The sequence below is a fragment of the Camelus dromedarius genome, chromosome 10, assembly GCF_036321535.1.
Source record: "Camelus dromedarius isolate mCamDro1 chromosome 10, mCamDro1.pat, whole genome shotgun sequence".
Classification (NCBI taxonomy): Eukaryota; Metazoa; Chordata; class Mammalia; order Artiodactyla; family Camelidae; genus Camelus; species Camelus dromedarius.
The window spans coordinates 31,369,750-31,385,943 of NC_087445.1; the positions used below are offsets into that span (position 1 = coordinate 31,369,750).

A 16,194-nucleotide genomic window follows, 5' to 3' on the forward strand; every position below is an offset into this window, starting at 1 on the left:
GAACCTCATCCCGTAAAATTATTTCTGGTGTTTACTTTCATCTCAGAAGCTTTTTTTCCCTAATCTCTTAGAATTCATAAAAATACGAAGCAAACTTGCCTCCTAGAGAAAAGGTGGAGGTAGAGGCTCCCTTTTTTGTTTGTTTGTTTTTCTCTTCTCATTCTTTATGGTTTTCCTCAAAAATATTCATCACACACCTACCACTGCGAGGCATCATGCTGAACACAGGATATTACACAGTCCTGTAGCACCTGTAACTCAAGGGTAGGCACCCACTGAAGAAATTACACAAATTTTCATAACTAATAGTTCAACAGCGTAAGAAGGACTGAACAGAAGTACTATGAAAACACAAAACAGGGTACAGACCGACTTCGTTTGGGAGGTCAAGGGAATATCCTTGAGCAAGTCATGGTTGAGCAGTTTTGAAAGATGGGTAGGAATTAATTAAGCCAAGGCCTGGATGTGAGACATGGAGGCACCACTGCAGGCCGTGGCAACAGCAGGAGCAAGGATTTGGAGGAAGCAAGGCAAGTTTCCTTTTTGCCAGTGTTCTATGTGTGTTTTGGGTTTGTCATTTTTGCTTTTCTCTATAAACTAGAACCATAGGACTTATTAAGCCTAAACATGATGTTGTAGAAGATATTGGAATGGAAATTCTGGGACCTGGGTACTAGTCATTTTCTAGCCAAGTCATTATCTGGCTTCTGTGTGTAGGTATGACAGCTTGATTCTTTAATTTTTGAGGCTTCCATTTCTTCATCTGCAAAATGGGGGTCTTAGAATAAATGATCCTTAGGATGATTCTAGAGACCGCGTACACTTTTAGGAGAGTAACTGACGTATGTTGGGTATTTACTGGACTTCACCGTGTATAATAACATATTTCTAGGGTCTGACTTCTCCCCACCCTCCTGAGCATAACTAATTGGTTTGGGGATAGGAATGGACTCAAGCTGGGCCAATCAGATTTTATTTCTTGGGAATTTTAAATTAGGCTAGCTCCTGGAATGAAGGAGATAAAAACTGAGAGCTTGCAGAGAAACCACCTTCTTCCCACTGATTAGACTAAGCAAAAAAGGGAGGATTTCAGAGAGAGAAGAAAGAAGCTGCCTGGGCCCTGACAGCTTTCAGGTTCTTCCCTAAGGCCAGCTGTATGCCTACCCTTGCACTCCACAAGTCACCTCTATATCCTTTTAATAAATTCCCATTTTCCTTTATGCTAGCTTGAATTATATAGTGGATTGTAACATGTATCATGTTTGTCTAACAATGTGTTTCCCACCCACCTTTTTTTATTTCCCTGGGGAACTCCTCCTTCAATTTTCATGAGGTTCCAGTAGGATAAACCATCATGGATACTCCCCTCCAGGGTGAGTACATGATCCAGGGTGGCCAATCAGGGCACCCTATCTGCCTGGCCACAATGGTCTGTTGTATGGGCACATGCCCCAAGCGAGGCCAATCAATGTCTTCCCTAGGATTGATACAGGGAATTGGAATGGGAAATTCTCCTTCTGCTGGGGTGGCTAAACTGAGATGATGTGTGTTTGGGACTCAGCCACTTTTTTACCTTCTTTGTGAAGAGACCCTGCCTGCAGAATGACACCCAGCAGAGACAAGCCAACCCAAGAGATGAAGAAAGACCTTGGAAACATTGAACCTGAGATTTTATTCTGCCTAAAGCCAGATCCACTCCTAGCTTTTCCAGTTATGTAAGTCAATAAATTTCTTTGTTTAAGCCAGCTGGAATTGGGTTTCCATCACTTGCAATCCAAACAGCCCTGACTCATGTAAGTTCACTTCTATTAACTTGATCACCAAAATCCTAACTAAAGGGACAATAAAAATCAATACATGGTGTTATGAAGTCTGGGAGTTAAGACAACTATCCCTATAGAATTAAAAAGACCACTATTCAGGCAGGGGCTTCCACCTGATAAAACTTCTGGTCCACTTGCTGCAGGTGCATCAGCCTTTATTCTATCAGCTGAACTATGTCCCCCACAGGCAAAAAGAAAAAAATGTTATGTTGAAGTCCTACTCCAGTACCTCAGAATGTGACCTTATCTGGAAATATGGCCACTGAAGATATAATTGGCTAAGATGAGGTCAAATTGCAGTAGGGTGGGCCCTAATCCATTATGACCGGTGTCCTTATGAGAAGATGGCCATGTGAATACAGAAACCCAGAGAGAACACCATGTGAAGGTGGAGGATTGGAGTGATGTCTCCACAAGCTGAGGAATGCCTAGGGCCACCAGAGCTAGGAGAGAGGCATAGAAGGGGTTCTCCCCTCACAGCCCTCAGAAGGAACCAGATCGGCCAACACCGTGATTGTGGACTTCTAGCCTCCAGAACTGTGAGACATTAAATGTTTTTCTTTCCTTTAAAAATTTTTTTTAAAATTTCTATATAATTTTTAAAGGTTGTTTTCCATTTCCAGCTATTATGAAATACTGGCTATATTCCCTATGTTGTACAATACAGCCTTGAGCCTCTCTTATACCCAATAGTTTTATGCTTCCCATTCCCCCACGCTTATATTGCCTCTCCCTGCCTCCCACTAGCAATAAATCAGTTATTTTAAGCCACTTAACTTGTGGTACCGTGTTACAGCAGCCCTAGCCGAGAAATAGTCTGCAAACCATGAAGTACTGTTTGGGTGATGGTTGCAGATACAGAAGGTGCTGCACTTGCTGCCTCCCATCAGGGTTGTAATTTTTTTTTTTTTTAACATCAGAACAACTGTCCTTAGACCACCATCCTATTCCACTACTCCCCCTTCACAGTCCTCCTTTTACTCTAGGGAAGCTGGAGGCCTAGATGGAAATTCTGATTAGAGAACTCATAGGCAACTCCAGTGGATCTGGGTTCAGAGCCCAGCTTCCAAAGGACTCAAGCATCTGAAGAAGAGGGTATTTGTTGACTGGCTGCAAGGTGGGAAAAGGGAGACAATGAGAACCACTTGCCTTAGCAGAGCCAGCAGCAAGCCAGGCACCCACAGCTGGCACCAGAGGCCCTGTTCCCAGCCTTTGTCAGGGCAGTGTGTGTGGTAACCATCCTGGAGAACATGGGACTCATCCTTCTCTATTCCCAACAGCCAGTCCCACGCCCCAGCTAGCTCAGGTTGGCCACCCCAGGGCCTGGGAAAAGGAGGGGAGAGGTGAGCTAGACAAGAAGTGAAACAAGTACAAAACCTGCCATCTCTGTCCCTCGGAGAGACACACAGGAGAGGAGACTGAGCTTGGACATCTGTTCTCTGCAACGAAGTAAAAGAATATGGAGAGCAGTGGTGCATCACCACTCAGGATGGAAGGCACCCATGCTGAGAGCTACACAGTTCCACTGGAAGTGGAGTCTCAAAGAGCCAGAGAGAGATTCAGAAGATGAGCTGGTATTTGTTACTCAAATATTTCTCCTCTAGTTTTTCTTCTGAAAAGACCATAGTCTCCTCCCTCATTCGCTAACTCCTCACTCTACCTATTGGAAGGACCTCCCCACCTGGACACCACAGGCCCTCCAGTCAACTGTGGGAGCAGCTTCTGAGTGCATTTTCACGCCTCATCAAAGGATGGGAGCATGGAGGGGAGAGGGTGGGGAAATACTTTCCTACTGAAAAAGAATAACCTGAAGATCAACAAGGAGCAAGTTGTGGCTTTAGAAAAAAATCTCCTCCTAGGAGATGTCATATACTTCATTCCAGCAACGGCTCCATTAAATTGGCATTTACTGATTTCGTGTTCAAGTGAGGTCAGCTCCAAGAAGTAGATCAAGCTGTTCTTGTCCCTTAGTCCAGACGGCTTTGGGTGACAGAGATTCCACAGGCTGTAAGTGAATCCAGGTCAGGCTTCTCTGCAAATGTGAGCCTCCCCCAGGCACTGCCTGTGACCTGTGGCCCCAGTCTCCCCCTTCCCTGACCCCATCCCACAACCACCCATGCCTCAGGGCCCCGTCCAGCCTCTTCACTCACCTGTGAGCCCAATCAGAGTCCTCAGCTTTTTGGAAATCTCTGGGTATCTAGGTGTAGGGGAGATGAGGGAGCTATGGGATAGGATCACACCACTTGAAGTTCTTCACCAGCTTGAGAAAGGTTGGCATCTCCAAGGCCGCCAAAGATGGAAATTATCTTGGAGGGGAAAAATAAAATACTGGGCCTGAGTTTTTTGTTTTTTGTTTTTTGTTTTTTTGCAGGGGGGACATTGTTTGCAGTTTTGGATATACTACCTAAAAGTATGTCAAATCATGGAGGTGTAATTATCCTTAAAGACAACCCACTCACACACCATACCATGCACTAGCATTGCTGTAGTCCCAGTGGAAATTTAATCAAAAGACCCCTGAGGGACAAAGAGTTTTTGGCCAGCTGCCCTGTCCCCAGCTTGCTTCCACACTCCTGTGCCCCACCTCCACCCATCTGGGCATCTCCTTCTAACACCCACCCCTTGAAAGTTTAGAGTTTCATCTTACTCCAGGTACCTCTCTTTTGCAGTTCTCTAAAGGGTTTGCTTATTTGATAAGAGGAAATGGGGGAAAATGACTCAGTTTTATCCCCCTTTACTATCTCTTTCTTGTAGACTCTATAAGAAAAAACTCAGTGGTCCAGAACTACCAGCATCCTTAGATGTACCAATGATTCAAAAGGGTACATCCATGGCCACTGCCAATCTGGACACTACAGATTTCACTTGGTACAAGAGAATAAAGACGAAGTAAAGGTGGGGATAGACACAGGACTTTTGGGGAAGCAATCAGCAGAGGGAGAGAAGAGCAAAAAGGAAAGTCCCAAGTATAGCTGGGACCACCAGACATTCTCAGGCAATGGCATGAAAGGCTTCTCTGCTTATGCAAATAAATAGCATCTTCTTCAAAGTAATTTATTTCAAGAGAAAATAAATACTTCCTCAAAGTAATCTTATTTCAAGAGAAGCTGTGTGTTATAAATATTTAGGAAACCCTCTGCTGCCTTTAGGATTTACACTTTTTTGTTCTAGATATCTTCAGCAATGGCAAATCTCTATTATTTCAGGGCACATTTGATGACAGGAACAAGTCATTTGGAGTGAAGCCAAGAAGCTGGGCAATTCCCTCTTAGGTGTGGCTGCCCTGCCTTAGTGATTATTTTTCTCTTACACCTTGTAACGTTGCACAGAAGGGAGGAGGCCAGGCTGGTGGGGCAGTGATTATCATGCCCATCAGCCAATAGGGTCTTGACACCAGTGTTAGGTCCAGTGGACCAAGTACATTGCCAAGTAGGGTCAGTGCCACTGGGAGAAAAAGTCTTTATCTTTTCAACCCTTAACTTTTCTGGGTCTGTGGCAGACACATGTTTGGGTCCTAAGTCTCCTCTCCAAACCCCAGCTCCCACCTAGTTCCCCATCAAAGGTACTTTGCCAGTCTTTGTGTTCAGGGCCAAAAGGGATTGACCCAGTATCCTACTACTGCCTAGTGCCTCCTCCTAAATCACTTCAACAATAGAGAATAGATAAAGCAAAAAGTAGAAGTCTCCTCCCCAATCTCACAAGCCTAACCTACTCCTAGTAACAGCCTAGTGTGTTTCCTTCCACATGGTTTCTTTTTGGGGATTCTTAAGCATGCCATTTTAACTAAATCAACTGCATATATTTTGAATGATAGAAAAAGAGTCCACTGCAGTTAGCACCCTGACACACCCTCTGCAAAGCCTTAAGTGGGCTGTGATTACCCTGGGCCAGGATGGCCTAACTTCTAAGTCTGGGGGTCTCTTGGTGCAGCTACAACACATACCAACCTCAGGTCCTACAAAGCCCAGATGGGTTGTGGGACAAGTGAGGCTGTTCTGCTGGAGAGGCTGTTCTGCTGGAATGCCCAAGTGGCAGGGTCAGTGGTGCTTGCTGGTTCCAGCAGCCAATGGTCTAGGGCCAGGATCTGATTTGATCTCTTCCCTGTCCTGGCTGAGTCCCTTTGCTTTCCCATTTCCACACCTGGTAAATATAGAGCTGAAATAAGAGGGAGCCAGATAGTAAGATGTCCAGGAAAATAATCTATAATGTAATGGAACAGAGAAAACTGTATCAGCACTCTATTCAGGGAGCATCCTGAATATTCCTTTAGGAATATTTCGATAAGCTGCTGGGTGTTAAAGAAGACAGAACATTTTTATAGTATATGTTTGTTGCCTTGGCCTGCTCAACCTCCATTTCCTCTCTTTTGGCACCAGAAGCAGTATTTTCCTTGGGGAACTACTTTCCCCACTTTCAGTGCACATGGTTTGGGAGCTTGACTCCCATGAGGCTTAACTCCAGCAGGCTGTAGGAGTTGGCATGTGACCCAGGCATGGTCAATCAGAGCAGCCAATCCTCTGGTTATAGTAATTGATTTTTGGTTGAGCAAAAGACTGACCCAAGTCAATTCCATGATGTTCAACTTTTTGGGACACTGTTGGGAACTGTTAGACAGAGAAACTGTGAAAGGACAGGATGTCAGCCAAGAACTGCCAGCCTATTGCCATCATCAGTGGGAGGACCCTAGTACAGAATGGAGCAGCAGAAAGAAGACAGAAGACATGGAGCAAAAGTGATGGGTCTTGATGACATCATTTGAGCCCATGCATCCAGCTATACCCAAAGTGGGATGCTTCTCTGGACTTTACCCTTAAATGAGTCAGAACATTGCTGTTTTTGCTTAAGCTTGTTTATTTTTGGTCACATAAAAAAAGAAAAAAATCCTGACCAATATAACTTTCAAGGAGAATGCTTGGGCAACACAATAAGATAAAGCAGGGCTTTAGTTCTGCTGAGAAGACATGAAAAACTGGGATGCTACCTCCAGCATCCTCCTTTTCTACCCTTTCCTCACAGAAATTATGTTATCCCTTCAGCTCCGAATAAATACTAAACAAATATTAAAGAATACCCATTTGAAAGGGCACCTGTTAGAGACACCTGCCTGACATGGTTCAGAGCTAATGGAACCAAAAGCTCTGTGCTCATGTTCAAGTTTCTTCACTAATCATGTGAACTTGGTTAAGTCTCATAGCTTCTCTAAGCCTAAACTTACATGTCCATGAGGATGAAATGAAATAACATTTGTGAAATTGTTTTGAAATCCTTAAAGCAGTGAAAATTGTGAGTCAAGGAAGTCTGAACACTTGCCACCTTGGAAGGCTGCTACTTTGTGGAAGAAAACATCCTAGGGAAGAAAGCAGCACTTTTTAAAAATCTCCAAGCAAGGAGACTGAGATTGGACAACATTTTATTATCAGTAAATCAGTGATGCCAAATGAAACTTCTCTTTGAATGATGATGAACAGCTCAATAACTGACCTGACCTCCAGTCTTCCCACTTCTCCTCTTTCCCAACCTACCCCTTCCCCAGACACAAGCAGACAGCCAAGGTTTGGGCCAAGAAGTTCAAACCTTCCAGAACATTCGAGAATAACCACTGACCGACACAGGTAACCTACAAGAGACCACTACTTGGGATTGTACAAAATAACTGTACAATATAACAGTCAATCCAAACTTTTTAAGAAAACATGAGGACCTCTTTTAAACACCTACATTTTTCACAGACACATCTGTTTCTACATGATAGAACTTGTTGATTGAGAAAGTACTTTATGGAATAAGTATAAATTTAATATAATAATTTAATTTAATTCATTTTAAAATGAATTTGTATAGGACATCTGCTTGTTTTTCACATCCTTCCGCACTCTTCTTCCTCTCGGGCAAGTGGACAGGGATTTCAAGTTTGCGTCATTATTTCCTAACCTAGGTCACGGTCCAGCTCTGATTGAACCTTTGCTGCTATTCCACCTTCTGAACTCCTAAAAGACAAATGCAGGACTGCAAATAGCACCCACTCAGCTTGTCAAGAGTGGCAAAAGTTTATCCCTGACGTACAGAATCAGCAGCTTTAAAAAGCACCCACGTAAATTCTACATTTTAAGGGAGGCGGCATCACAGGCAGGCCTTAGACTTGAGATTCGTCTTCATCTGTGACACTTCCTTCCACAGGCCCCAGTCACATCACCCGGTGCTTGTACATATGTGTCTGTTTGTTTAAGGGAAGGTGTGGAGAGTGGGACAAAGGGGATACTTGAACTTTATTTGCCTTGGGGCTGATGGAAAATCATAGCAGTTGTACTTGAGATTCTGAATATAAGTAAATATATACACAGATAGAAATAGGTATAGAACTATAAAAACAAAATAGTGCAAATTATTTGGAAATAAGAGAAATACCTATCATGCTCCCATCCTAATATCTGTCATCACTTACATATATCTTCAATGCTCTTCCAGGTGTAACTCTTTACGTTGTTGTCATTTTAATTCTTGCATTCCTGGCGATGGAAAAAAAGTCTCACTCTCCCCACCACCAGCCCCACCCCGACTCCTGAATCTGTCTTTCCAGAGGTTGGGAAAGGTAGAACCATGACGGAGAACATGAACAGACATGGTACGGGGACCCTCTTTCCTCTAATCCGGCTCCCTACTCTTCCTCCTGGCCTACAACCCACATGGTGCTCCCACACCCACATTTGTCACTGCCACTTCTTCTCCCTCAGTGTTATCATCTGGGTATGCTCCCCTTTCTAGTCCAAGAATACCACTGGCTAAAATGCCCAGTGTCCATATTAACTTTGGCTTTCTGGATATAGCAATCTTGCCTTTGTCAAGCAACATGTGTCAAACTGACTTAATCCTTGTCCACCCAATTCTGTACCATAACACCAGAAGACTTTAGATGGTGAAAGATGGTGGTGGGCAGGCAGTATTGTAGGATATCCTTTCAAGAATATTCAGGGAATTAGGTAATGCAGCCAACAGTGGACAACTGCTGTTCTGCCTTCCCAGGGTCCATTCTCTCCTTTGTAAAAGCATACAGCTTTTCCTTTGAGAATCACTTTTCTGTTTCCTCTCAATCCACACAATTTGGGTGAGGCTGACATCCCTACCACTCCAGGGATGAGAACAGGACCCAGATTTGGTCAATCAAAACATTCCAGAGTCAACAGAGGGAGACACAATTCTGGGGGACTTTTTTTTTTTTTTTAAATATTGGGTGGAGAGAATCTCTCTGTTCACTAGAGTTGCTGAGAGAATTGAGTATTAAAGAGGATGCCTGCTGGAGATGGGCAAGGACACCCAACAAAGCAGAACTGAGAGCTGGGAGAGAGCTAAATTCTGATGACACGTGGTTGCTTACAAGGTAGTTGTGGACTACAGCGTAGCCTGATGACACAAGTTCCTCAGTTTGGTTTGGTATACATAGCAGCTCTAGGCCCTGACAGTCCTAAGGCAGCCGCCTCTTCACTTCACCCTAACTAGATGGGTCCTGTTGGAACCTGGTGACTTCACAGAGATGCCCGTAGGCCCTCTTTTTAACTCTGTAACATTTGTCACAGGGCAGTCTGACCCCAACCTGTGTACAGGTGCCGTATCTTGTGCTCTGGTCTTCTAGCTGAGTACATCCAAGTACCAGATGTAAAGATACACACTGACTCATGTAGACATTAACATGTTCAGTGGAAGACTGCTTTGAATCCTCATCGGGGATTTAACAGCAAAAAGAATCCTAAGCCTTTAATACTTAGTCGCTATGTTTAATAAGTCCTGTCAATGCTAAGGTGGACAGTAGCTATTTCTCATTTTATAGATGAGGTGGGGGATGTGCCCAATGCCACGTGTCTACTGACACAGCTAAGATGCAAACACAGGTCTCATTCCTAAGCATGTGTTACTTCCAGAGCTCTAATGAAGCTAAAGAAACCAAAAGCTTTCCTCACAAATGACTGAATTAATCTTTCTTTTTTTAAACAACCTTAAAGGAGTTGTTTAAAGGAGCCACCGCCACGGGGCACCCCCACATGTTCTCATACACACAACCCAGGGTGCCTCCCGTCTCCGCACTCCACACATAGCTGTTACTCAGTTCTCTTCCCTGTTAACCTATTACGGTGTACACTGGGTTCATCTCTTGAAGTTTGGTGTGGCCAAGCACCCAGGGCTGTATGAGAACGTGTCGCAGAGTGCCCTGTGCAGGTGGGGGCTCCCTCAGGAGCTGCTGAGTCTCTAAGACTGCAGAGGTGGCTCAGTGAGTGAGGAGCGCTTACTCAGTTTTACTTTCTTGGACAGCATCACCAAACCACACAAATTAAAATGTAGCCACACGCCAAATTTCTGAAAGGCTCTTTATAATTCTGTCTTTTAAATTGCTTGGTTGACCAGCAACCCAGTTAATACATGATTAGGTCTGATTCCTTGCAATCATTGTGTGTGCTTGGAAATACTTGTGAAGAAACTCTCACCTCTATTGTTCTCAACATTTTAAGCTTGGAAACGGTTGTTTTTGTGGATATTTAATTACTTTTGCTCTTTTCTTTGCATAATTTGGAGCCAGAATTTTCTCCCCCTTTTTTTGGTAAGCCTTTCCATTGGTTCTTCAAAGCTTACAGATCTTAGGCACGATGCCTTTAACTGCCTAACAGGTCAAACAGCAGAGAGGTGGAAACAGCATGGAGGGAGAGAGGAGTATGTGGGAAGCTGCGGGAGTCAAGTGCACCCAGCATTTAAAACAGCCTGAGGTCAGCTGTCATGACCTTATGTTGGATCCCTGGTGCAAGCCAGGCACCATTTCAAATATACAGTCCCCACCAACATCTTTCCCTAAAGACTATAAAGAGATGTTTTCAAGATGTCCTACCATGTCCGGCTGCAGATGCAGCAGGAACAGGCCGCTGCCCCTATCATCCCCTTCCTTTGGGGCAGCATCTCCTCCCCAGGTGACACCAGTTGCCTAAATGGCCCCTGCTGAGTCCAGCAGTAGGACCACCACCCTCACTGCCGTGGTGACAGAGTATTCAGAGTAGACATTAAAGTTGCCACATGTGTCATGGCTGGGCTGGTTCATTCAAGAGAGCCTCTGATTTCCAGAAATTTATATACCTTCATATACAATTTCCCAAATCACAGCAGAAATTGTTAACAAATTAACCAATCTGAATATTTTTAGATGTAAAACTTGGGAATGGGGAAGAAACACAGGAATAGAGTATCCTGAGACCTGAGAGAAATATTTCAATGTTTAAAATAAAAATACTCATGCCAACTAACCTATCTGCCACCCCAAGTAAGCACAGATGAGGATGGGGAGCAGGAGAGGAGGCAGTGATGGGCATCTCTCTCATCTTTCTGGCACCATCTCACACAGCCACCCTGATTCCACAGAGGAAGCCCAAGTGTGGGAAGGTGAATTATTTATACCGTCACAGATGGTTAATTCCAAGCTGGGCCAGAAAACAAGCTGGGCCACTTACCTCCTGGAATCACCATCACCTCCCCTGCAGGCTCCACAGAAGGGTGTCAGCAGAGCAGGATGCACATCTAGAAACACCAGCATCGGAAAACCCAGGAAGAGAGGAAGCGGCCCACGTGCCAAAACTCTGGCCTGGTCCATCCACAGGTGCTGACCCAAGGCCCGTGCCTCAGGCATGGGGTCAGGCTATCTGACCGTTAAGGGCCAAGTGCGACATGGAATTAGAGCAGCCCCAGACCCAGGCAGCCCCTGACCAAATGACAGCTTTTACTTGCTTGGGGTGATGTGGCTTGGCCTCTGAAAGATGCCAAACACTGATAAATTGTTCCACTTAAATGGCTTCTTAGACTTGGCCAACTGGAGTTCAGGAAGACCCGGCTTGCCTTCTGACATTTCCATTAGCTATTAGTCACTTCTAAAGAACAGGCCAGGGTCATCTAAGCATGGAAACCCTGCCGAAGCACAAGTTATTTCTCCTCCACCCTGGGGTCAGGTGAGGAACAAGGTGGGTCCAGGCGGCCTGTGGTGTTGCTTTCCTGCTCATCACAGACTGGCCCAAGTCACCCACTGGCAAATCCACAGGTCTTCAACAAATCACCAGCAGGTAAAGTCAACAGAACCCCACATTCTTAGCCTTCCACCATGATCAAACCCCCCGATAAATCACTTCTGCACCCTGCCTTGCTCCCCTCACCTCACCCAGGTGAAGGCCATGCCCACCTTGGGCACAGCCAAGACTGAGGTGATTCCTTAGTTCCCTGGTGTTTCCTTTTCTCCGTCTACCTTCAATTCTGTCCACTTCTTCAGGCCTCCTCTACTCCATTCTGCTACTTCCCTCCCTGCCTTGTAGCACCCTCAACCCTTCCCCTTGGTCACCACAAAACAAACTGCTAGCACTGGCCTCACCAGGAGCCTCCCAACACAAAAGACTGAGCGGAAATGGCCACCTCACAGTCTTCCATTGTACAACGACAGTGAGACGATAGGTGCCGTGGTGCAATCTAAGTTTTGGGGCTTTTCTGGTTGGGTCTGTAGTCAGTGATGTCCTTCACCACTTTTTATCAGAAAAGACTGAGACAAACAAGCGAACCATGAGGTTCAGCTGCCCTGAGGGCAGTCTGGATTTCAGCAGTGTCTCCTATTGCTCTTTCCCCTTTGGCATGTCACGTTGCAACACCCTAGCTTCCTTCCACCCTTATCAACTGACTTGACAAATATGGTAAAATAATCATGATGGAGGGAGGCTGGCTGGTGTCCACACAGAATGTAGCACTGAAGGATGATGAAAGACAGAAGCAGGACCTGGTATATGACAGGGACACAAAGGCAATGATTCTATCATGACCCCCAAAATGTCACAGGTGTATCTGCCTTTAAAAACAATCACTAGTCTCACTGAACTCGAGTGGTCTGTCTCTGTCAGCAGAAGGGAGCAGACAGGCCAAGACAGAAGAGCAAGCCCAAAATGCTGGAATGTCTCATCAAACTACACCAAAGGTAGCTGGACCAACCAGGAGCTAAGTTAAGAACAAGGCAGAGACTGCAGGAGCTGAAAGTCACTAAGGTGTACCAGCAACTTCTACTCAAGGGATGGTACTGCTTCTCTTGGGCATCTGAAAAGTGGCAGGGAGTAGGCTGTTTAAATAAACATGAAATCTGTCCTCCTATTGGCAATATCATCAACACTACCACTCCAGAAGCAGCTGTTCCAGATGGAGGGCTGGAAACCACCAGGCACATCTGTGTTTACAGCAGATGGGGCACATGCCCCTTCTACTGCTTGCAATGATCTGCCTGGAGTCTACATGCCACCCAAAACTGACTAGCAGTACCATTTCCAGAAGTTGTTCCAAGAGACAGAAAGCCCCTGTGGGACATATTCAAAGAAATCTGGCCCCTTAGTTCTGTCTCTGAGCATGGGCAGATCTGGGTTTAAATGTCAGCAGCAATAAATAAGACTGCAGCATATGTGGCAGACAGAATTCTCAGTTGGCCATTCAAGATTCCTGGCCCCTGGCTATTCAAACACTACCCTAGGTACCGGTGTGATCATATGACCTTAAGTTAGAAAGATTACCCTGGTATCACAAGAAGTCAGATTCAAAGCGTGAGAACTCAGTGCATGTTACACTGGCTTGAAAATGGAGGGAACCAAGCTACGAGGAATGCAGGCAGCCTCTACAGGCAGAGCGCTGTCCCCAGCTGACAGCCAGTCAGAAACAGGAACTCCAGTCCCAGGACCTACCAATAACCTGAATGATGCTGAAAGCATACTCTTTCCCAGATCCCGGCCTGGCCAACACCTTGACATTAGCCTTGGGAAGCCCTAAACAGAGAACCCAAGCAAGGCCACCAGGACCTCTGACCTACAGAACTGAGATAATAAATGTATTGTTTTAAGCTGCCAAGTCTGTGGTAATTTGTTTTGAGGCAACAGAAATCTAATACAGTATGTAAAGTTCTCAGTAAGTAGACAGCCCCAGTTCCAGATGGCCTAACCTTCTTCATTGTTAGCCTTCCATCTTCACATCCTCCCACAATCCCCAGACACAGACCTCCTCTGGACCCCTTTCACTGAAAAAGGAAAGGGTACCAAGAGAACTGGGGAGGCAAAGACCTTTCCTCACTTCAAAAGTCCACCCTGGGTGGAAAATACCCTTTGGAATCCTAATAGAAAGAATTAGATAGTACCCTTCTACCACCTCTGACTCCACACACACACCACATGTAGCCTCAGTTAGATGCAGGAGCAATCACATTGTGCAGTGTTCCTGCACTTTCTTGCTGGGGAGGCCTTTACCCTGGCCCGTTCTCATCACTGTGTTCATAGCAAGCGATTTTGAAGGGTGAGTGATGTCTCCATCTGGAACAAAAAGCAGGCTTGCTGTAAGAGGTGGAGTCCAAAGCATCCGTGTTCCTTTGTTGTGATGCAAACCCCCTGCGTATATGGCAGCTACCTGGGCACTCCCCCCCATGTCACCACTGTGGGACTCCGGGGACAAAGAAACCAATACAAACATGAAGCTCAGGCTGCTTGCTGTGCTCTGAGTAATAAAGTTCTTTGTCTCTGACCCAGGACTCTCACATCTTCTGCTAATATCCATGAACTGTAATAATCGAACTTAACAGCTTGCAAGTAGGGCAAAATTCGAGAGTCTGACACTACTACACATAGATCTTTAAATCAGGACACCTAGTATCTTTACATTATCGATTTCAAAGGAACAAAATGCCCTTTTTGAATTTTTCTTGTGGAGATAATGAAATCACTGGGCTATTGTGAAAATAAAATAAGAAAATGCATAGCAGACCTGAGATATAGAAAACATTCAATAGTTGGACCCCCGCTCTCCCTAGTCACTCATCCCCCAACATCCAAGTACAGCAGCAGTATCTGTCTCCAAGACAGCAGTCCATTCAGAAGACAAGGGCTAAAAGAGGCTAATACTCCAATTTCCGGCATTTGCCTAACACTGCACTACTCATAAAGAACTTCCACCCGTATCATCTCATTCAATCCCTACACAGAAGTCAAGGTTCACAGAGGTCAGTCCTTGGAGAAAGAACGGTAACAGACTCCACAGGGCTGGAAAACAGCCACACGGCAGAAGCCCAGGGATGTGGGCTGAGGCATTGCTGACGTGCAGCTGTGATACTGTTCTAGCAGCCCAACTGTGTCCTGAAGGCGCGCTCTTCATCCAGGTAAGCCAAGGGAGCTCGCATCATGACTGGGCCTCCTGAGGAACGTCAATGCCCTGGAAACCACATGATAGAGACGTCTTCTAGGTCGATATCCTGATTGTCATTAAGTGGAAAATTAAGAAAGTCCTTAACATAAGAGGCCATCCCGTTCTGGATGAATTTGGTCCCTTTTGTTTCTTGGCGGCTTCTGCTTTGTCTGAGACCTTGGGGCCTTTCATTTTGTGACAGTGTCACTTGAGGGTCTTGCTGAGGTTGGAGAAGCCAATGCCAACACATGTCATTAGCACTTTATCCCCTCCCTTGAGTTCTTCACCACATGGCTTGGTTTCAATTTTAAACATAATCTGGAAAAAGCTCTTCAAATGCCGCAAAAATTCTATCCTAAAATAAACAAATAAATAAATAAATAAAAATAAATAAAGAAGGGAGAAATCAAAGAGGAATTCGATTTTTAAAAATATTCTCTTTCTCCGACTGAGATCCCAAGCTTTTAATTCCCCAGATCAAGAAGAATGACTGATATTAAGAACTCATCAAAGCTGATTAAATAGCATTTATTTACAGCCTGCCAGATTCCAAAGAGGATTTAGACAGCTTGCAGAGAGGCACACAAGACAACAAGATAAATTAAATAAATGAATAAAAAAGTCAGAGGCTGGTCTGACACACTTGGTACAATGGACATGATTATGGCATTAATCTTTGAAGCGGCTCATGCAGAGAGAATCACGTGCTCTCACGATTCACTGCACCATGAGGTAAAGCCAAGCCGAACAACTGCTGCTGATGCTGAAAGAAAGAAGTGACTCTCTCTTCATTCCTCAACCTTGACAATGCTTGCACTCACTCAGCAAATATTTTTTGAGTGCCTGCTATGTGCCAGGCACTGTTCTTGGTGCTGGAGATGTGCAGTCAACCACAAAATCCCTTGTCTCATGAAGTTTTCAATCTAGTGCAGCAGACAAGATAAGTTAAATATCCTTGAAAAGCATATATACTTCCTCCACAGTAGGAAACTGAGATGAATTAAACAAGGCAAATGGGGAGGAAATTTGAGTATAACAGAATTTATGTGTATATGGCAAGAGGTAACACTAAATAAGGAGGCCAGGAAAGAGCTCACAGTCAACATGGAGAGGGGTTTCATGGGGCTGTTTCTTGTCATTCCCCTTAAGACAGAGCAGAGCG

At 44.9% G+C, this 16,194-nt stretch overlaps 1 protein-coding gene across 3 annotated transcripts in view; it reads right to left on the bottom strand.

The window, feature by feature from the left end:
• Positions 1-16,194, bottom strand: part of RCL1 (RNA terminal phosphate cyclase like 1) — a 104,540-nt gene that overhangs the window by 12,196 nt on the left and 76,150 nt on the right. For 2 of the 3 annotated variants that reach the window (XM_031449768.2, XM_031449764.2), the window contains one exon: positions 6,655-15,387. The exons of the other annotated variant lie outside the window; for it this stretch is intronic. In XM_031449768.2, the coding sequence (XP_031305628.1) occupies positions 15,237-15,387 (151 nt within the window). In that variant the 3' untranslated portion in view covers positions 6,655-15,236. Of the gene's footprint in view, positions 1-6,654; positions 15,388-16,194 lie in introns of those variants that run through there. 3 annotated transcript variants of the gene reach the window in all.